General features: G+C 37.6%; 1 protein-coding gene across 1 annotated transcript in view; it reads right to left on the minus strand.

The window, feature by feature from the left end:
- Positions 1-3,283: 3,283 nt before the first annotated feature.
- LOC140161207 (uncharacterized) overlaps positions 3,284-23,882 on the minus strand; it is a 163,751-nt gene continuing 143,152 nt past the window's right edge. Inside the window, 5 exon segments of the mRNA XM_072184662.1 lie at positions 3,284-4,335; positions 6,837-6,944; positions 18,870-19,294; positions 20,793-21,264; positions 21,266-22,017. Of these exon segments, the coding sequence (XP_072040763.1) occupies positions 3,858-4,335; positions 6,837-6,944; positions 18,870-19,294; positions 20,793-21,264; positions 21,266-22,017 (2,235 nt within the window). The 3' untranslated portion in view covers positions 3,284-3,857.

The raw sequence follows: 23,882 nt of genomic DNA on the forward strand, positions 1-23,882 counted from the left end.
TCTGATCACCTGAGCTTTGCACTTGAGGATTAAAGTTTACTTCACCAAATCACCCATGTTCTTTCCCCCCCTCCTCCAACTTGAGACCCTATCATCAGTCAATTTTGCGATTTGACCGTATGCTATGACTCCGCACTAATTAAATTTGACAATATCAGTTTTCAAAGAAAGATTTTAAGCGGGGGACTACATAAAACACTTTGTCCGAGGGATGATAATATTAACACCAACTTATAACGTCATCAATGGTTCCTGCAACACCCAATCTCGTTAAACTGTGCTTGATTGATAAGGATATGAACATTAGTCACATGAAAGAAAGAAAGAAAGAAAGATGTAAACAAACCACTTATCCACAACAGAAAATTTCATTTAGGGGAAGGCAAAAAAAAAGACACTACAAGAAAAGAAAATAACATACATGGAGATATATTATTTTGTTCCATTTCTTGTCATAATATTAAAACCTGTGCATCCCTCACATAATGGATCCGGAAATTGAAGTACTCCAAAAACGATTTGCAATTCTTCCAGATGTAAGAATGTAGCCAAAATACCAATAAATAAGCTATGAATAATAACAAGCATCTAAGCGACACATCTAAGCAGACGACACAACTAAAATAAAACAATAAATATGATTAAAATAACAAGTGGGCGTTATAATTGAAGACCGAATTAAAAAGACTAGTTTGGGTCTGACGTCAGGGCAACGGTGTGGTGTGATTGGTTGCTGACCTGCGCAGTACTGCATTTTTGGTCTGGTTGACAGGACGTCAGACGCAAACTAGTCTTTTTAATTCGGTCTTCAATTATATTACAGACATTGTGCCACCCTGAAGTACCTCTACTCTTGAATCATTCACTTCTTTGATGCTTTGGTAAACTGTAATAACGTGCAACGCAGCAAAAACCCAGAAAACAATATCAGTAAATAAAAAGCTTCAAGTAGATCAAGCTTGAACAAAAAGAACTAAGCAGGTCGGCACAATTGTACCCCGTGGGTTTTCCGCATTCATTGTTAGCAGTGGGCTAAATATAGGGTGCTGTTTGTTAATTGGGAAAGTCAGCAGCCAAAATACACAAAGACATCCAACCCGGCGTATCTACCTTAAACTTCCCACAATGCATTTCCTCCCAATACTAATGTAACTTGGAGTTGACCAAACGTATAAAATGACAAATTACTCTCATCAATACGTTGTTCTCCATCACCAAGAATAAAAACCACCTAAATAATGAATAATTAAAATAAACCCCTCAAAATAGACTTGCAACACGTCCAATTAAAAGTGTCTGCAACATCCCCAAAATTATACACCACACAGTACCACACCATCGGGCTATTCCGTTTAAAATCCACACTACCCCTGCGGAAGATTTTGGAAATATGTTCCACAGGGGGAGTATGAACTTCAAATGGAATCAACATATTAGGCAGCTCCATTTGAAACTCGCCCTCCCTCTGATTCAGGTTGAATCTTTCAAATAGGGTGTATGAAAATCAAATGGAGCTGCCTAACATGCCAATTCCAATTGAAATTCATACTCCCCCTGTGGAACATATTTCCAAAATCTTCACAGGGGTGGTGTGGATTTTAAATGGAATAGCCTGTGTGCCTGGGCACTTTGGATACATGGATTATCTTTGTGAAATTGGACCCGTATATAATCACAGCAATCTAAAAGGTTCTTCAAAACTACTTCATTCATGCTCAATACTTTCTATTCACCTTCTTTTTTCATTCATTCAATTGATGAAGCTGGACGGGGTGTTATTTCAAGGTAAAAATGCCTGGGTAAAATTAATACACACACAGAGAGAAAACAAAAATGATAATGACGATTGGATTACTGGGGGGAGCATATCTGCGGATATTTTAGTAAATGATGATGCAAAAAGTGGTCATGGTTGGCCGATTGAATCAATCAATCAAGCACGTTTCAATACAACACTCCCGTCACTGGGCTGAGCAGATGAAGCAAATCTACATTTTCTAACGGATGGTTAAATGGAAACACATATTGGAAGAAACTGCTGATGTTTTAAGATGGCAACTTTGTTATAGTAAGTTTCTGATATACTGTTGATAGGGTTAATAAGGTCTGAATTTTGTTACATTTGCTCTCCCTCTACTTGATGTTGTAACCTCACCTCATTGGAGTACTATTAAAGTAAGATAATTGTGAGTACTTTACTTTGCAACAACACTGTACATCATAATTAACATAGGATGAAGTCACAGGACTGCATGTTTACACAACCAGCTGCCTCCTTTACAGGGTAACATACCCCTTGGTGATCCAAGTTACTTATAGTGTACTGTTGCTGAAGTCAGTATTACATGGTACTTAAAATTCACCAACATGGTACTACACGGTCATCTTCATCTGTAATTGTAGTACCTTTCTACCATCTGGCTACTGAACACCTATGAGGTCACCTATAAGTACCCTTTAAAATTATATTACACTACAGTTAAAGAATGGTACACCAAAGGTACACCATGGGCTACTTTGGACTGAAGAGGGATCCTGCTGTGTATTAAGTTAACATTTCATGTGATTACATTGACTTATAAACTAAGCTATGTACTGTTTACCACAATTTATCGTTTCTCAGTTTCCAATCATTGTTTCACGATTCATACAGCACCACGCTCACTGATAATCAACATCAAATGCCCCTCCCCCCCAAAAAAACCCACAGATATTCACATCAAACAAGGTGCTCAGTCACAACTTAGAATTCACAAATTTGAGCAGTCGCAAAATACACAAATACTCTCACCGCTCGGCCCTATCCCACTCCCAAGCAAAATGATTTTTACAAAAATTCATATTTTCTTCATCTTTAGTGTATAAAAATAATGCTCATATTAATCTAGAAGCATAATATTGTTATGATCATAGAGTAGTACTAAAAATCTGTTTTGGATAAAGTAGGGAACACTTCAATATAACAATATTCATAATAAACCTTATAATACCAAAAACAATATTAACATAATCAACATATTTTCATTAAAAAAAATGATTATTTTTTGTACAATACTACCTGAACATGGCAATAGTTTTATCTTTTTATTATTATTATTATTATTATTATTATTATTATTATTATTATTATTATTATTATTATTATTATTATTATTATTATTATTATTATTATTATTATTATTATTATTATTATTATTATTATTATTATTATTATTATTATTATTATTATTATTATTATTATTATTATTATTATTATTATTATTATTCAAAATATTAAGCAAGTCGGGAATCAGAACGGAAGCGCTTAAACTTGTCAAATACACACAACTACCCTGCTCCCATTTCGCGCTGAATGGAATTGATTCAATGCATTTATGCAGGACATGTATGTCTACGTTGTAACTTGTCACACATGAAATAAAATTGCCCAGATACAACCTCAATTCTAAGGACAAAGTCCAACAACGTACATACACAGGTTACATCTCATAATTTGACCTTACGTTTTGGAGTGTCAGTTTGAACACCCTGTACGAAAAAGGTCAAAGTATGAATGTTAAATGCATATGAGAGTTGATGAGATGTGTCCTATGAGGCTGCAACGTGTGATATCCCAATGGAACCCAGAATCACACCTAATACAACCTTAAGAAATGCCTAACTCAGTCTCCTTCATGAGATGTAGAGACTGTGTAAATATTTTCAGTAAATAAGATTCAAAACACGGACAGCCGGTATATATACTTCACCCTAGCCGGGTGCCAGACAAGGCAAAACAACGGTTCCCTCCCCCCACAAATACCAGTAAAAGATAATGTTTGACTATTGCCATATTTAGGGACAGTTAGACATTTTGGTCACAAGTAGAAACAGAAAACAAATAAACTTGCCAGTAAAAAGAGTAGCAAGAAGACAACCAAACTTAAGAAGATCGCCACTATGAACATAACCGCATGCGTGAACTTCTGGTACTTCTCCTTCTCCGCCTCTTCTTTGGTTTTCGGCCCGATTAACGGAGGTCCTTTCGGCTTGGCTGGACCTCTGCCCTTCTTGGTGCCGTCTCGTAACGTCTTGTTATGCTGCGCTTCTTTGTATAATTTCAAGAATGGCGTGTCCAAGGAGTTTGAACTGTTAGTGTTGTATGTGGTTGCGTTCCATTCTGGGTACCGGAATTTGATGTTGTAGCGCCGTGCCCAGCGAGCGAAGATCGCCTTCTCTGTGATGAAGAGATGACCGAAAGTGAGATGGGTTTCGCTCTGTTGGTAGTACTCGCATTCCTTCTTACCGTCCTTTTCCTCATAGTAGTGATATGGAGTGGTGTCATTCGGATGTTGCCTATATAAAAAGACACAAACAGAATAAACATTGGTTAGTAGTAGTCCAATCATGTATTGTCTACATCATGAAATAATTTTTTTTTTAAATTAATTATAAATACAAACAAAGCCAACGTTTTACAGATGCCACAATGAAGGCGACAGATAGAATAACAATAACACCTGACTGATACACATCAACAAACAGCACCATAGTGAATTTAGTCTAACCAGTCTGCGCCACATTTATCAAGCGCAGTCGATATTCAAATTGCATACATTCACTCGAATCAGTGCGTACACTGAAAAACACAGTGCTCTGTTTCAAAACATTGTGCTCATATATGCGCGAGCAAACTAGTCACCTCAATGCGCTGACCACATCGACTGACCTTGGCCTCAGCAGTGAGACTGAGCTATTCCAGTTGAAATCCATACACCTCTATGGCAGACATGACCTTAAATATCCAACAGAGGGAGTGTAGATTTCAAATGGAGTCACCCATTCAGGTAACCCCATTTGAAATTCATATTCCATGTGTGAAAGATCAAGGTCATGTCTGCCATAGGGGGTGTATGGATTTCAACTGGAATAGCTCATTTATCAACCACTTTTCTGCTTCATCCTCTCAATGATGGAAAATATCAATTTATGATTTATGATTAATTTGGATCAACTATTTGCTTGTCATATTTCTTTCATGTATTGGGTTATTCCTGTTGATGTCCATACACCCCCTGTTGAAGACATTAACCAGAAATCTCCCACACAGGGAGTGTAGATTTCAAATGCAGTCACCCATTTAGGTAACCCCTATATTTGATATTCACCCCCCCCCCCTTGTGAAAGATTAAGGTCATGTCTTCCATATGGGGAGTATGTATATATTTCAAACACAGGGGTTGTAGGTTTCAAATAGAGTCATCCATTCAGGTAACATAACCCCTAGATTTGATATTCACACTACTCCTGTGGAAGATTAAGATCGTGTCTTCCATATGGAGTGAATGGAATCAACTAGAATAGCCTACTGGAAGCATCAACCTTTACTAGCTGACCTCCGGTGTGGTAATCTACCTGATACGGGATAATGATCAACCTGGTTTATGTATTATCATGAGAGAACCACTCTCTAATAAAGTGGTTCTCATTGACCAACTGCTAAAAACTCGCAACTGTACTAGAACTCAACTCCAACTGTTAACTAACCACACAGCCTGAGTGGCTACCTTTATATACAACAAGCAAGGTCCCGGTGTCTGGAGATCAAGTGTGAGGGATGGAGGAACCTTGACAGAGGGCTTGTGGCAAGCTAATTAGGTTAAAGGGATGACCATGACAGAGGGGAATGGCAGAGGCACCTTGGACGGATAATTGGTGGGGTGAGAGATGTGATTAGATGACCATGGTAGAGGGGAAATAACAGAGGGGCCTTGGGGGAATTGATTCGGTGAGGGGTGAGATTAAAGGTATGGCATGGTGGAGGGAAATAATGGAGAGAAGATTCTCATGTTTAAACTTCTCAGTAGCGATTTGAATTTGAATGCATTTTGATATCATTAATAGAGTATGACATGAAAACTATGTATCAATTTTCATATTAAAAACACAAAACAATGTGCAAAATTCAATTTTTTTTTTTTCAACCATGAATGATCCTAGCATTTAGGTCTAGGTCCAGAGACACTACAAAACCGAAAAAAAACTTTGAAAAAAAAAATTAAAAAAAAAAAAAAAAAAAAATTACCCGAAAATCACACCCTAGATCTCAACAGTATATCGCAATGCTTTTTTCCAACATAGCATCACACGATGAAATTGAAATGTACTCCATGATATAAATCGCTACTGAGAAGTTTAAACATGAGAATCTTGTTGATTACAATTATATACTTTTACATGATTGATTGCATTATCAATATACCTTTTTTAAAATTTTGATTACGTGTAAGGGTTTATTTATGTGTTTAATAGATTGAGTCATGGAATATTATATTGTTCTTATTGTTGATATTTTTTAAAGCATGCACATTTCGGTAGTTCTACTTCATATCAATCCATTTTCCGTAACTATAAAGTCGCAGACAAATCAACGTTGTAGAAATACAACATTTAGAATGACAGATTGCAAGCACAATACAATTGAAACATAACATGTGTGCTAAAATAACAGGTTGTTTTAACTGTGTTGACTGGGAATTATTGTTTTGCCAGTTATCGTCAGATCGTCAAATATGGTTACATCAGTTGTGGTAAAGATTGATCAAATTCATATTGTTTATCATGTTATCTGTTGCAACAAGCCTATAATTGGAGCATTCAATGAATAATAATTAGGTTATTTTGAGCTCTCTTAAGGCAGTACCACCAGACGATGGTTTATATCACCACATTATCACATTATGTCTGAACACAAACAAGCATACGCATTAATGTCAAAACATGCACATTTTTGCACGCACTGCTTACACGACATTTGACCTTAAGAGAAGTGATGTTATTCGTCTATTATATCTTACTTGCAAAAGTCGTCACTGACGAGCCCAAAGACATCAATGTCCTCGCAAACATCCAGCGCAAACAGTAGCGTCATCCATCCAGTTGATAACCACGTCTTGGCTTCTTTCCTGTAAGGTTACCATGGCGACAAAAGATTGTGCAGAAATGTCAGGAATAATACACAAAAAAAATCATATAATATGAAGAATTACACTATCATAGAATAGGAGAGATGTTGGAAGAAAATGGTTGTGAGATATTGACTAAAATGGTATACAATTTTGATCGTTACTTGAGTTAAGTTACATTTTGACAGAAGTGAGATAAAAGGAGATACAATTTTGAGCTAGTGTGCATGTAAGCACATTCTGGGGAGAGAGGGAGCCTCTGGTTAATTTTTGAATACATTTGAATAGAATTAAAGTCTTATTCAGATTTCATTTGACAGCTTAACCATCGCGTATATACGTGCGCGACGTCAAGCGTGTGCATTGGACCTTGTGAAAATAATACGCGCTGGACGGCTAGCAGTACGCTTAATTTGTAAAAGGGAATCTGAATAAGACTTTAGTTCATTAAGTATGCTGAAGCCTTCAATATCACCAGATGTGATTTTGTTTTTCCACATCCACTTATCCACATGTGATAGCTAGGAAAAATGCATTCATACAATTATGCAATGATACTTAATTAAAACAAATCCTTGCATCAAACAAGGATAGTATACCATACATTTTGCCACAATGTTGAATGTTTCCTGTTTTAGCTCCAGCTGCTGAAGAGCCCTAGCTTGTTCAACCCGGACAATGTTTTTAGCAATTTAACATTATTTGACCCAATTGACTATTGACACACCTCCGACCACAACCACTGCCTACTTGAGATACATCTATGCTCCCAAGATGGACGCTCATACTCGCTTAAATCAAAAGATATCGTTTTATCGAGCGCACAAATGAAAGGACGCTCAGATGAATGCCTAGCATTACTATTATAGTAATGAAAATGAGTTAATGTTCAATAAGTATACTGAAGCCTTGAAGCTAAAATAGCTTCCTTCGCCCATTATTGATGTGGACTAACAAATGAAACAAATATTAACATAATTATACATAGCATAATATTTTAGTTCCATTTTCAATGGTTCTTGAGATGCCGCTTGTCATTTAAATTAATGAATTCCAAGAGCAAAAAATCAATTACTGTCATTCATTACAATACGCAAATATAATTTTATAAATGGAAATGACAATATCCAAAAGCGAAGTCTTTTTTTGCGTAAATTAATTATCTCCGGTGACATGGTATTCTGCAAACATATTGCTGTACAAATGAATTGAACCATCGTCTAATTGCTTCCACACATGTATGCACTTCTCGCTTTACAACTCAAATTGGAAAAACAGAGCAAATTCAAATTACGTGCAGGTCCCATTCCTTTCATTTTTCCTTCTCAATAAATAAGATGCGTTCAGCCAAAAATAGGCTGATGTTAGTGACTTTTGACTAAGTTTGAAATTTACCAAAAAAATTTGATTTCCTTTACAGTTTGTTTTGTTATCAACATAAAGCACTCATGATTTTAAATACGTAATTTATTTCATTGAATCAAATTTAGAATATAAATCAAAACCAGCTGTTGAAGATATTCATATATACTTTTCGATTTATTTAAAACCTTCATATAAATACGATAATGTTAATGTATATATTTTGCAAGGTATACTGTCATGTTTTAAAACTGCAAACATATCAACTTCCGCTAACATAAAAATGAATATTTAATTTCATGTTTCTTATTACATACAGCCTATGTGAATGCTAATCAGAAATAACTTAAGAATAATTTGACATGTTTTATATTTCATACTACAGTAGACTGAAATAGTTGTTGACATTTGACAGTATTGACAGTGGCGGCGCCAGAATTACTGCAAAAAGGTGAAATTTTCGTAATTTTGGGTTTTTACTGGGGGAAACGAGTTCTGACTGGGTGGGCATTTTCCCCTCATGCTCCCCCGTGGCACTGCCACTGAGTATTGCTCTAAATCTTATACATGTACAATGCTTTGATTACTTTGTAAATACATTTTCTGTTATTATGACTCTAACTGACTGTGAATAACGTCCTTGCATGACACCTGAATGTGCAAAATGTCCTTCCATGCTTGCCATTGCTTGGCATGCAAAGTGTGAACATATATGTTAAGCAAGTCATTGCACTTTTGAGCAAAACCAGGGATTGCCAACACTGCACTTTAACTGCTGAATTGGGTTACTTACACTTGCAGGCAGAAAGGAACGGCACTTGAGTACATTTTCAGAGCGAACAGAACAGAAAAATGGATGAGTGGGTTCTGATTGGTTAATTCAATCGTCTGACAATCATAACAGACCAGTAATCTGATTGGGCGATTATGCATCAAAGTGTTGGTCGGCGCAGTGCGGCACTCATGAAGGGAAAACAAAGCTTTGCGTATGTCGCTTATTAACAGGGCACTCGCATCAATCAGAGCAAGAGAGTGACGTTTTTTACTGAAAGCCAGTATAGAACATGCCTGCCTCAGCTCAAAAATCCGGCTGAATCTTGCTTTAAAATTTGGCTATTTTTGCAATCATCACACTGCAATATAATAGCCTTTAGCGCGTAACTATTTTTGGCCATTCAGACAGTAACTGCACTTTTAGATTGTGTCAAAACAATCTTGTTTATTATGTGCGAGTTTGTGCAAAAAGGATGATGTACTATTCACGAATGAAAAGCAGAAGTTGCTTTCAAAACTAACTGCTTTTCACCCAATTGGGTGATTCAAAGTACTTTGCTACTAAATGTGAACGGTATGGACGGTAAATGAACTTTTGGGCTGAAAATTGACAAGGCATGGCATTGGATTTTCTTTTGGCAACACTGAGCAAAACATATGCCAATTTAATAATCTTGGGCCAACACCTTGGTCTGGGGCGGACATTTTAAAAATGAATTTAGAGAGCAGCAACGACATCACTTGCATTACATTCCAGATGTTAAATCTACATCATATGCAAAATTTGAGGAAATTTGCATGAGTCCGCTTTTATTTTAGGGCCATTTGTCTATAACTGGTCTTTACATGTAGCCCTATGGAGAGAGTGCCCGTTGAGGCGCTTATAACCCCATTTTAGGAACAAAATGAGATTTTAAAAAAACGGGACTCGTTGCGAATTTTCTAAAATTTTCAGAGTATGTAGTATGAACATGTAGAAATATAATCAAGTAGTTTCCCTACCTGCTCTTCTCCGAAAAAATAAAGTCCTATACCTCATTGATAATGAAACCTAGGTGCCAATCATAAAACTCAAACACTATGTATCAGCACCAGGATTTATATTGCTCTGTTTCTCCAGCTGACATTTTTTGAACAGGATTTTCATCACAAAATGTTGCTCTAACGTAGGCACCGGAGTTTTGCGCGGTTCGCGCAAAAGCGCACATTTTCGCGCATTTGGGTGTCCAAAGCGCATTTTGGGTTCCATCGAGAATGTTCACGATTTTGACCCATCGATAAGCTTAAAGTTAAAACTTACAATTTTATGCCCCAAATCGGCAGCATTTACAAGAAAATTCACGCAATATTGGTTCTAACTTCACTTATGTACATCAAAATACAAATAACGATCATTAAACCAAGCATAATGTGGGGAAATTTGCCCTTGCTTTCGACATTTCGATCGACGATTTGTGATGGTCGCCATCTTTATTTTTTCCAGAAACTGGAAATGAATCGGAAGTCGTTCGTAACTGATTGACAGGCCATGGTTTTACCGATGTTTTCTCGTGTTTTGCATTGATAACATGGTATCACGCATTTTAGCGCATTTTGACCTATTTTTTGGCGCATTTTCGCGCATTTTGAAAAGTGGTCAGCGCATTTTGCCGTTTTAAATCGCGCGAAACTCCGGTGCCTACTCTAACGCATTCAAATGTCAAATTATATCCAGTATAAAGAACCTGCTAAGTTTTGGGCCTAAATGATGGTACAGAAACAAAAGAAATTGAATCACTATTATATAATGTCAAGCTGTAAAAATCTTCATTGATTTTTATTTTAACCAATCTGAGATACTCTGATTATGCAGGATAGTTCAGCATAGTGGCCATATTGGGAGCACAGATGCCGGCACAGATGCCTTTTAAGTGATCAGACTCAATTATCACAAGGTTGTGGGTTCGAGTCCCATCATGACCACTTGTTACATCCTTGAATGTACTTAATTCTGTTCATGATCACAAGGTTGTGGGTTCAAGTCCCATCATGGCCAACTTGTTGCATCCTTGAATGCACTTAACCCTGTTCAAGATCACAAGGTTGTGGGTTCGAGTTCCATCATGGCCAACTTGTTGCGTCCTTGAATGCACTCAAACCTGTTTGCTTCTTCTCATGTGTGAATAGGTAGCGGCTCTAAGCTGGGAAGATAAACACAGATTCGTTGTGTGGGAGTAGAGTAGCCCCCACAGCAACAATATACATGGAAGAATGCCCCATTCGCTTCCAAAGAGAGATAAGCCTCTAAAAGACAAGCATGGACCTTTTACCTTAAACCTAGCGATCTTGCAATCTGTAATTTGTTGTTTTTGAGCTCCTATTGAATCTATAATAAACAAAACATTTTTATGAAAAATTTCTTTTCCTTTCTGACAGACAGATAGAGCAGTAGAGCAGAAAAAATGTCACCTGAAATACATGTAGAAGATAGAGAAGATCATTCTTCTAACAAAGTTGTGTAATAAAGCCTGTTACATATGGTTCTGCACCATAATTCATGGGCAACATCTACCAGAATGACAGTCAGGGCTGGAAAAAAATGCAATATTTCCCAGGAACATCATCAAAATTTCCCTCCAAGTTTGCACAATTTCCCTCCAGAATTGAAAATGTTCCCATTATTTCTTATGTATTTCTTTGTTTATAAGACACAAATTTCCCTCCAAATAGCAAAATTTCCTGGGAACGTGGTTCCCAAGTTCCCCACTTACAGTAGCAATGCTTCCTGGTGACCAATAGCAAGATGACACCCATTATCTACCCTTAATCTTGTATTAAAATGAATTTATAAATAGTAATATAAAATGTTAAGGCGTGACTTTGATGACACAACTACACCTGACTTGCACATGAATATAATCTATGTGATAATGTGTATACTACTATGCATTAAAACATGAATCATGTCTGTCAGCTAAGTGCTAGACTGTACCTTACAGCTTCAAAATATTTTAGTTCCTAGAATTCTTGTAGTAAACAAATCCAAGAATTGATCTTCCATGTATGTTACATACCTTTGAGACAGTTTCTAACAATAAGCCATTTTATAAATTCAATAATCAGTACCTCTAAATGTATAAAAGTTGTTTGATACAAACTCTCTCTTATCCCCTCTTCCTTTAATAAATATACATTAAAATTCCTGCTTTATTTATTACCCTTCACTTCCTAGCAGCTTTTAATTTGGTCTTGTCAACATCATAATCCCTATTTCTCCACAATAACCCTAGCTGCAAACATCCACGGATCAAATCATATGAGTGATGACAATGTGTAAATATTATTACATGTGCAATAAGGGAGTAAAAGCATTCAAATGAACGCACTGTCCGATCCAGGTTTGGTTTAGCAGTTATTGAAATGAACCTACATGTATTGTGTTGGAATGAACCCGGGGAATGAACTATAACATGCCTGTTGCTAAGTGGAAGCACATGCGTACACAACATAACATTACCACAAACAGGTGCGTAAAGATAAATGCCGCTTGTGATGTGTCACTAGATAGTTCAATTATAGCACATTGACACTTTTAGTCTACCAGTCTACCAGAGGAAGTGATTCAAATGTGTAAATTTACAAAAGGAATGTACTTTATAACATATATGTACTTACAATGTAGATCAAATGATACAGTACATGTATGCACATTCTGTGCTTTACAATGTATTATGCCTAATTCAAAACCACTGTTCAAACAATATTAGATATATGCATTTCCTGTGCTGCTTTCAAATATAATCAAGAATAATGAAGCCTAATACTCTTTCCAAGAATGAAGTTTCATGTCCATTTTGCCAAAAATTCCATAACCATTGAATTTCTCAATGCAGGCCTAGTTCTTTTACAGGTGATGACTTAGCATAGACAATAATTTTTCTGCCAACAAAATTATCTGACTTGCTATGATAAAAATATCTGTACTTTTTCGTAGCAACTATTTCTTGGAAATTTGGAGCAGTCCGCTCTTCAGCTGCAAGGGTTTCTCACCTTAGAAGGTTTCTTTCTCTCGAGTCTTATTGGGCTAGTCCAGTTGAAATCCATACACCCTCTATGGAAGACATAACCTTAATCTTCTACACAGGGCGTGTGAATTTTAAACGGGGGTTACCTGAATGGGCGACTCCATTTGAAATCTACACCCCATGTGTGGGAGATTAAGGTCAAGTCTTCCATAGGGGGTGTATGGATTTTAACTGGAATAGGCCACTGAAGAGAGCAAAAGTCAGAAAATGAATTGTGCATGCTAAAATATCCTCCATAATTAACATTAGCAACATTAAGTTTGGCATTATGTACTAGAATTACGCGGTTCATAATTAAGGTGGCTCCCACACATAGGTGTGCAACAAGGTTGTAATTACAAATAAAATATGCAATATGAAAATCAGCTCATTAATGTTCATAAATATGCAAATAACTTATAACACAAAACATGCAAAATCAGCACCATAGAGCAATTACTATAATCTTGACCATACTTAACCAAAAATGGTTGGGGAAAATTGTTTTACCTTCAAACTTGTTAGTTTATCTAAGCATGTAGGTATATCTCATATTTTTATACCTAACTTCACACCTTCGTCAATGGTACATCGCATAATTGTGTTCTGAGCTTACGTAATGTAAGAGTAGAGCATATCATAATCCCGCAAACCAAACCGCATGAAAAATCAATGGATTTTCACAGACTTCCTGTTTGTAGAACTCAGTGAAGGAATCAAAAATTGATTTGACCGGGTATCTAGCTATTTTACTCGAATCTCTCACCAAAGTTGAACCCTAGACGCTGTTAAATGTCAGGATCATAAACATTATCTGTGTGCAAATTCATTGGCTGTACACAAATTAATCTATCTCAGGCATCGACCATCTCAGACTTAAAGTTCATGACATATACATAGGTAAACATACAATGAATTATCACAAATGATTCGCTACCCACATAGCTTTTGACCGAAGAACTGAAGAATTCTTTTTTTTTGGGGGTGTGGGGAGGGGTTGTGAGTTTGCCACTAGTTGGACTACAGCTAGCCAACATATGCTCCACCTTTATGCAGAAAACCTACAAATCCCGATTTGGTCCACTGCAGCTTGAGGGTTTGCAAGAAAGCCAATAGCTGCCAATAGACAATTTGACCATTCCTGCATTCTGTATGACACCTGGCAGCTATTGCAGATAGGCCTTTCTTGCACTTCACCCTTGAGCTATACTTTATTCACCAGCAAAGTTACGTAATATTACTCTGTCACCGGGACCACAGGCTTGAGTAATGAACCACGATTGAAACAATCACCACACAAAGTAAATGGCACTCACAGGCATGTAATAGCCTGATCCGGTAAGCAATTGAATTACGTAACCAATTCGATGCTCAATTGCTAACCTCACAGATCCAGAGCTTGGCCATCACATCTATACTCCTATGCGCGATCCCGCACAGGAGGTGTACTCTCCTTTACAGAGTGCCTACATGTGCTCCTAAAGCTTGGTTATCACAGCTATATTCCCCATTATGCGGTACCCTACCAACACTGAGCTTAGTAACTACAGCCATTGTCCCCTTTAGAGTAATTCCCCACTTCCAAGTCAGAATAGTCAAAAAATACTTCTACATTATCCCTTCAATATGATCACACAAGCTGACTTTTCCAGTAAAATAGGAATATACAAAGGGTCTGATAACTTTACAGACTACACATAGCACAATAACAACCTGTTATTGCCCGATCTTTGTGATATCCCAACTTTTGCAATATCCTATCCTAGCAGTTGAAACACTAACCGCTTAGTCATGTACAAGGTGATTTTGCGGTTTGTTATACATGTATTACATCCTCCCAGGCAATTGTAAATGGCACACAATCCACACAACCCTTCCCAGACATCATTCATCATGAACTCATTCATGACACACACATAAACATACAGAATATTTGATCACTTTAAAAAATCACTTTATTGGTTTGAGGCAGTCTGATGATGTTTCTCTTAAAAACTAGAATTACGCAGTTCGTAATTAAGGTGCCCCCACACAGAGGTGAGTAAATAACAAAGGTTTGTAAACACAAATAATATGCAAATAAGATCATTAATATTCATAAATATGCAAATTACATGACACAAAACTATACAGCACATCTCCCAGCATATACTATCATAATAGCAAGTTAAGTTGATCGATGATTGCATTTAAGCTGCAGAGTGGATTAATGAATGTAGGCAAAATATGCAAATCAGCTCATTAATATTCTAAATATGCAAATAAAATGACCAAAAAACTATATAGCACATCGTGCCACCACATCCAATCCCCATGCCAAGTTTGAAGTTGATCAGTCTTTGCAAATAAGCTACAGAGTGGATTAATGATGAAATGCAGGCAAAAAAAGGGTAATTGTTTATATTTCATCTAGCAGACTATAATTTGTCTGCTATTCTCCTTTCCACCACCTCGCATTACCAACATACCATTTACAACCTGGCAGATGAAACATAATTCTTTTCTGAATGCTCTGTTTAGTCTGGCCAGGGAGGTGGTCTGGCAAAAGAGGACCTAGCAAATCTCTCATAATACATCCCATACAATGTAGAAAGTGAAACTTGGACTGTGTTAAAGAGAACTTGGTCAAGGAAATTTGATCCGTTCTACTTTTATTCAGTTTCAAGCATTCATGTAGCCATTCTGTGAACAAGGAAGAAAAAAAAATCCAGACCCAAACATTCAAAATAGTACAGTCTAGAAATTTTCCTTCCTTTTGTGTAGTAATTAGGTTCACTGACCGTCACATGTATATATACGCTGATCAGTTCCAACATGGCAGAAATATTTGGCATTGGGTCTTTCCTTGTGTCAAAGAAATACCATATGGATCCGAGACCATGCCCTGTGATAAGGCACCGATAAGGTGTTCAGCATACACTCGCCTCTGTAGCTTTGTGTTATGTTCAACTTCACTTCTAATATGTGATTGTACACCACGAATGAGCCGTAAATGTCCTAAATTGTATTCTGAGTTACAGTGTAAAATGTGCATGAAGGTCATATTCATAGGTACCTCAAGTTGGTGCGACATATGTCTCATTTTCATAGTCAAACACCTTTTAAACCAATCAATAATCCTATTGTTGAAGAGGAAAATGATGCGGCAGTGACATCAAAGCGTTGAGGCAGCTGTGCATGTGCGTTTGTACGCCATCGCTTTGAGCGAACACTAGCGATTTGTAGCTGCGTCCAATTAAATGCGCACAGACATCACTGCTACATCAGGGTGGAAAATGCTTTAGTAATTTCAACATGTTGGATCATCTGCTTAAAACATTTGCAGCCGATAGCCGTGAGAATATATGGGAAACGATTTCCTCTGAAAACTAGCCATGGCTTCCTGGTGCAGTCCCTGACCTTGTGCCAAAACCGTGAATCTAAATACTTAGTCTCAATATAACATTTTCACATAGCTTGTCCTACAGCACGATCCTCTGTGTATGTAAAATAATGTATTTGAATATAAAGTTTTCATAATATACATCGTTTTAGCAAAGTTGGCACATAGTTTACAACCAGTCTATGTGGTGTGACCGAATCACTGAATCTCACATCCTTTATCTTATCACTGCCAGACACTTAATATGGCAGTGCAGAACTGGTATCCATGCAGTATTTTACATTAGGGAATTCTCTAGGATAAGTTTTTATTTGGCATGTATCCAAATGTCTTTCTTTTTAAACAACATGTATGTTTTGGCTTTATTTGTGGTTCACTAACAATGTACACTATATGCCAAGTAAACTCATGACTTGTCTTATCAGTATCAAGCAGTAGAGAAGCAGCTGCACTCTAAAAGCTATTCGCTCCTTGCATGGTCATCAAGTTTTGAGTAGAGCCTCAAACAGGCAACATACATGAATGGGGAATTGAATCAGTTATACAACAGTTATGTAACTTACAGTAAAGTTACATAATTCTTCATGTCTGTTGCCAGTTTGAGGCTCTACCCAACATGTTGGAACCATGCAAGGGGTGAATACACATGTATATATGAGATTCCTGTTACCACAGCCCCAATATATTACTGATAAAGAAATGTGGCAACAAAAAAAAGAGGGTGGTTTCAGAAATATTTGGCAAAAAGCTTGTGCTAATCATGATTTCTCATAAAGCAACATTATTACAAATCCAATTTCTGAGACTAACCCTTTTTTTAGGGAGGGGTAGCATATCATCAATTAATACCCTGAAGACAGACATCCTATTTAATGCTTTTCTTATTGGCCATAGGATTCAACATAAGAAGTCCCAAGTTTTGAGATATTTTCTCAAAATATCAAGTAGCATCTCAAGAAACAATGAACCAATACTAGGCTTGTTTGTACTCATTTTAATGCATTTTCCATGCCGATTCCAAATATGGCCATGAAAATATATGTGAAAATTTCTGAAATTAAAAGAAAATTTTGAGCGAGCTTGTCGTCTGCAGTCGACACCCATGTGGAGAGAGTTAAGCATGAGAAAACCTAACAGATATGTTTTGTTTACCATTTACATGTCTGTATGTATACCTGTAGAGTTTATTTACCACAACATTTCTGTTTGGCATTTAAGCAGAAGTTAATGATGATCACACAGAGCCATAAATAATTGATTCAAGCTGTGCATTAACCTATGAAAGACTTCGCTTCCAATTACCACAGCTAAATTCTTCTTGCTGCAGTCTGTGGCCCTCACGGACCTAGCATGTGTGTAGAGATGGATGGGCGCTTTGGTGATGCCACCTCTCTGGATGGGCATTCCAGCCTGCAAACACAAGTTCGCCCCTTTAATTTCATCTAAATTATACCTAACATTCCACCTTTTACCTACAATTGCCAGAAAACATTACTTCAAAGTACCACATTTTCAGTAATTTTGTGCTCTACGACTGATGCACCATATGTACAAAGTTCAGGTGCACATACTTGAAGCAACCCACTGACAAGTAGAATGGCTGTGTAATAAGTAGTCCTGTGTAAGTTACTAGGTTTGATTGAGGCTCGACATAAGGCGGCCATTATAGAAAAGTCTTCTTATTATTATGTATTATTATTAGGTAATCCAAAGGGATTAGTATTGATAATTTCAGCAGCCGTGGTCTGCCAAAGCTCCAAGCATCATTACGCATGTAACCAGTTCATCATCAGATGGTGACTGATGATCCTTGAAACCAGCAAACCCAACCTCAACACTATGTCACACAAAAAGATGATGCTACTACTAGATCACACAAAATGAGCTATTCCATTTAAAATCCACACTACCCCTGTGGAAGATTTTAGAAATATGTTCCATAGGGGGAGTATGAATTTCAAATGGAATTAACACATTAGGCAGCTCCATTTGAAACTCAACGCTATGTTACACACAAAAAAGAAGATGCAAGATCACACACAATGGGCTATTCCATTTAAAATCCACACTAGGTGGAGTAAATTATGTTCCACAGGGGGAGTTGAATTTCAAATGGAATTAACACATTAGGCAGCTCCATTTGAAACTCACCCTCTCTCTGCGGAAGATTCGGGTTGAATCTTTCTCAGAGAGTGTATGAAAATCAAATGGAACTGCCTAATATGCAAATTCCAATTGAAATTCTCTTCCTGCGGAAGATATTTCCAAAATCTTCCACACGGATAGTGTGGATTTTAAATGGAATAGCCTGATCTTGAAGGAAAAAAAATTGCCTTTTTCAAACACAATTAGAATAAACATTACCTTGATATACCAGTTTCCGTCTTGAAAATATTCTCGGCATGTGCCATTTTGCTGGATGACAGTACATAGAATTCTGTGTCTGAGAACACTTTTGAAAAATTCTTGGCGATATTATAGTACTTGTCGCGTCTCTTGTTGATGCGAACATTGTACAGCCATGGAATAACCAGGCGTTCAGTTCTTGTGGTAGTATTGGTAAAAACTTCGTACTGTTCTTCCATGCTTTGGTTGAGTTTTAATAGATTCACGTGGCCCATCACCCGGGCTGTCGTCCGTGAGCCAACGTCCTCCTGGAAGCCTGAGACGGGGGCGCTGTTCATGCGTATCACACATGGGTATGAGTCAATTGCAGCGCCAGCGCTGGAATTTAGAAGCTGACCTGAGCTGGATATTACGGCACATGATTTGCAACGTAGCCGTAATTTCTGAGAACAAAAATGTAAAAAAAAAACATTCAAGATATGATTACTGGTAGCATTTGAATATCTTCCAATTAAATCGGTTTCAATTCTGCAAGTCAATGCAAATCAAAACGCAAAATACTATTTCTCTAATTTTACTAACATCCATCCCACACACCCCCACACCTACTTATGATACACTAAGGTTCAAAATATCCCAAGTGATGGACTAGTCTGCCCAATTTCTTGGTGAATAAAGAGGTACAAAGTGAAGTGTTATCACAAATTATGAAACAGTTGAAATGTGCATGATTGAACAAATTCATCAGGATTGGTAGAATAAACTCAGTAGATAAGGTCTACTGAGTTGAAATGTGCTTCTGAAAAGTGCAATGATTCTATGTAATTGCCCTCTATGAATATGTGTTGCTTTTGCTTTTTTTGTTGTTGCCAGGATGCTGGTAAGAACTTATATTTCAAAAGCACTCAGTTTCTTCTTCGAAAACTTTTTTATTTAACCATTTGTTTTATTGTCAAAAAAAAGTGTAACTTTAATCTAATTTAATCTTTAATTTAACAGAGGTGTCTCAACATCACTAGCAACAACAAATCTTCAAGCAATAACATCCGCTGGAGACATTGGTTGAACCGGTGAAAGCACTCGGGTGAGTGTAACCAAATTTGAGTAGCGTAGAAGTTTAATTTTGCTTTGTATTAACTTTAATCTAGTTTCCAAATCTGTCATTTCCAGGAAATGTTTTGATGGAATTACAGTACACAGGTCTTTATATATATCGATGTCATTTTATTTCTTAACCAAGCTATTACAGGGAGAAAAATATTGCAGAAATGAAAAATCACCCATTGGGTGTAATATCAACACCAGTGTGTAAATAAATAGAGCACTTATTGCACCTTTCCAGACAGATTAATGACATTGCCGTTTCATAGGCCACAGTTTGCTGTATGTTCCAGGAAAAAAGTTACAGCTTACGTGACTTTTTGTCACAACTGAGCAGTACCAATCCAGTACCAGCATATGTGATTCCAATGTGTGTTAGAGCACCCACATACATGTAGGTACTTTTTGAGTACCAATGAAGTAGCTGGGCACCAGTGGTCCTCTGGTAGTGTATGTATGAACTTTGTTGATGATCTAAATAGCTCTTGCAAGACAAACCCAAAGGTAAAAAAAAATGGAAATGCATATGGGGCCACTGGTCACTCCCTCATGCTACAGCTGATAACTGGTGGCGGGCAACCCTACTCTGGGTCGACACAACACCAGGGTCCTAAACCCATCCTAAGTTCCCAACCCACCATAACTCTTCCAACTAGGAATGTTATATTACAGTTATGAATGGATTTGGACTTTAAATGGGTTAAAGGACTTACTCAATCACTGTAGATCTGTGAAATCAACTCCTGGCCCTAATCAACTGAGCTCTCTAGTAAGGGGGCAGAGGGTCTTCTTAACTTCTCTGAAGTAACACTGAACTTTCTGAAACATATCGCAACTTACCCTTCTAGTTTCTAGTAGGTAATACCCGTCTACTTCAGGCATCTGGGTTGGTGGTTTCCGGATGATATCCGGGTCTTGTTCTAATTTAGCAGTCTCTGCTGCTTTCCTTGTGGCACTAAGGGTAAGTTTATCTGCTTTCTTCTGACTCTTTTTGTCCGTCTCTTTTAGCACCGGCCCACCGCCGGTTAAGTAGCCCCAGAGTCCGGGCCTATCCGGAGCGGTCTTTGCTTGGTCCTTGGGCGGAGTTTCCTCAACTCTCTGCATAGGCTGTACATTTCCTCCTCGTAACGTGCCCGCAACAGCAGGCTTCATTTGCATATTTACATTTTCTTCACTCTGACTCTCCCCATTGGCTGACGGGTTCAACCCCGCCAGCATGTACTGTAGTGATGCATTGTTAGTTAAATTGTTACCACCTAGCAACAATTGATTGTGCAGCTGCGTCAAGCATTCAAACGCAACTGTCCTAGTAAGGCAGCATCTTTGGGTATACTCCCATTCGGGAGTTCAGTATACTAGTTAAATCGGCTAATCTTTGTAGACTTGCCTCCGTCTCCTTTCGTATCTGCTGCATATTCGACTCGATAGCAGCGAGCAGAGCGGCGGAGCTGTTAGCGCCCAGGAGCCCTTGCTGTTGAGATAGCACTAATTTACGCCCTAATTCAAGCTGTTCTAACTGCTGACGATCTGGTATCGTCAGCGGTGTGCTCCCCGGGGTCTCGGGGTTAGTTCTAGCTTTGATAACTTTTTCTATCGTTTCTTGATAGAGTTTCATTGCAGCAAGGTAATCAGATAAATTCCCAACAAATCCCTCCGGTACAAAAACATCGTCGTAAATCGTTCTACTCGCTAAATCTGTGACATTGCCTAGCCACGACGGACTCTCTCGAGTTCTTTTGTTCTCTTGTGCATATCTACTATCATAACGATATCTATATTTTCCTGTTTGCGGATCGAATGGCTGCCATTCTATATCCTCTAATAGATACTCAGGCAGCTTTCGGTCAAAGTGTTTTGAATGTAGTAAACTAGGAGGGCGCTGTTGGCCATTTTTGAATGTTTGACGTGTGACAGGCACTGCACTGGGATAGACAAAGAGGCTATTATATACTCGGCGACCCTCGAGATCTACACTCTTTCCCTCCACGACTCTTGAGTAATAGACAACTGCAGCTAGCATGAAGAAAGAATACCATAGCACCAATAGAAGTAGTGTCCTCCGATTCTGTAACAAAAAAGTAAAGACAATGAGATTAGTGACACAAAATTTTACATCTCCTTGCATTAACAAATTTCCCCAAAAATATTTAGTTTATCCAGGGAGGAATATTTGAAAAGTACCCACTGTTACACACAGGGTTAGGCTGGTTTCATCTATAATGACATGCCTCTTGCCACTTGGAGGCAAACGCTTTGCCATTGCCACTGGTAAATGAATGCAAGCGGCAGTCGCCAAGTGGTGTGCCACTCGGTGACAGCGGCTTTACTCTGAAACCAATGTTGCTGCTGTTTTCTCTCTAGAATACATCCAGAGCAGCACCGTTCCTGAGTTGACTTGCCGCTTAGTCCCCACTAGCATTTCTGATGCGACTGCGCGGTGACACAAATATCACCAGAGCAGCAAAGTGGCACGACACTATGAAACCAGCATGAAAATGGTCAAACTTATCCATTTTGATTTGCATCGTTCCCGAGTTGACTTGCCGCTTAGTCCACACTAGCGTTTTTGATGCTCCTACAAAGTGACACAAATATGATCCATTAAGCGGCAAAGTGGCACGACACTATGAAACCAGCTATTATGGCCAAATTTTGTTCAATATCCATTTTCAGTTAAATCACACAAAAATAAAGTAATTTTAAAGTCTTCAAGTACAAAGTACGAAAGCAAGTAATATAATGCTCCTTTAATCAATACAAAATTGCTGAGGCATCCCGCACTTCATAATTTAACATACGACTTGTTTTCACAACCCTAAATCACAGACAACATAAAACATTGTGCAATTCCTGTCAAAGCACTTCACACTGAATGCATTTAAATACCAATCTTTTAAAAAGCATGGTGAGAGGTTGGCATTTATAAAAGCATCTTGAATTTTGGGTAACCAATTGATTATAATAGAGTAGAACATGTATGCATATTGTTCTGATGCACTACATGTACTGAATTGAATGTGTTATTTGCTGAGATTCTTTTTTATAAAAATAGGTCATTCCTTGTATGTATGAATTCAACTAGGCTAAATGGCTTGTGGAGAATAATGTGCTGGGGTAATGTGTATGTGTGTGCACTTGTAAATACCCACTGGGAACATCTTCCTGGAGGACTTCTGACAACCGGGTACGTACCCAGTTGGAGAAATATATATTCGAATATTACCCCTGCCATCTAAGAGAGTGCAATATTTGGATTGAAGTGGATTACTTATTTTGACTGAGGACATGAAACCAGCGGGCAATGTCCCCGATCAGATTTGAAAATGCAAAAAAATAAGTCTATAATGGTATGTTGACATTTTCTCTCATCCTTAAGCATTTGCAGAGTTGTGATACACAGATAATCCATTTTGGAAATGAGAAAACATCGACTTATTGAAATGCAAAGAGAAATATAGCCTGAGCTTTGAAAATCCATTCAGAAATTTAAACTTAGCATTTAGAGACATGACAATATTGTGTATGAGGAACTGACATTTCTATAATGTAAAAACACAAGCAAAATAAAATGCAAAGATATACCGATTGAGAGCTGAAAATCCCTTCAGAAATTTGAATTCAGCATTTTAGAGACATGACAACATTGTAAACGGGAACTGACCTTTATTTATTGCGAAAAGGCAAGTGGAAATAAAATGCAAAACTATACATGTCGACAGCTGAAAATCATTTCAGAATTTGGAATTTCTCAGAAAGAGACATTATGACAACATTGGAGGGAAATGACATTTCTTTTAATGATGAAAAGACAACTTCAACAAGTGCTATAAAATACAAAGAAATTTTGGCTGAGACCTGAAAATCCATTCAAATAATTGGAATTCACCAAAAAGAGACTTGACTACTTTTTATAGGAGGAAACTGACATTA

Source organism: Amphiura filiformis, chromosome 1 (assembly GCF_039555335.1).
Source record: "Amphiura filiformis chromosome 1, Afil_fr2py, whole genome shotgun sequence".
Classification (NCBI taxonomy): domain Eukaryota; kingdom Metazoa; phylum Echinodermata; class Ophiuroidea; order Amphilepidida; family Amphiuridae; genus Amphiura; species Amphiura filiformis.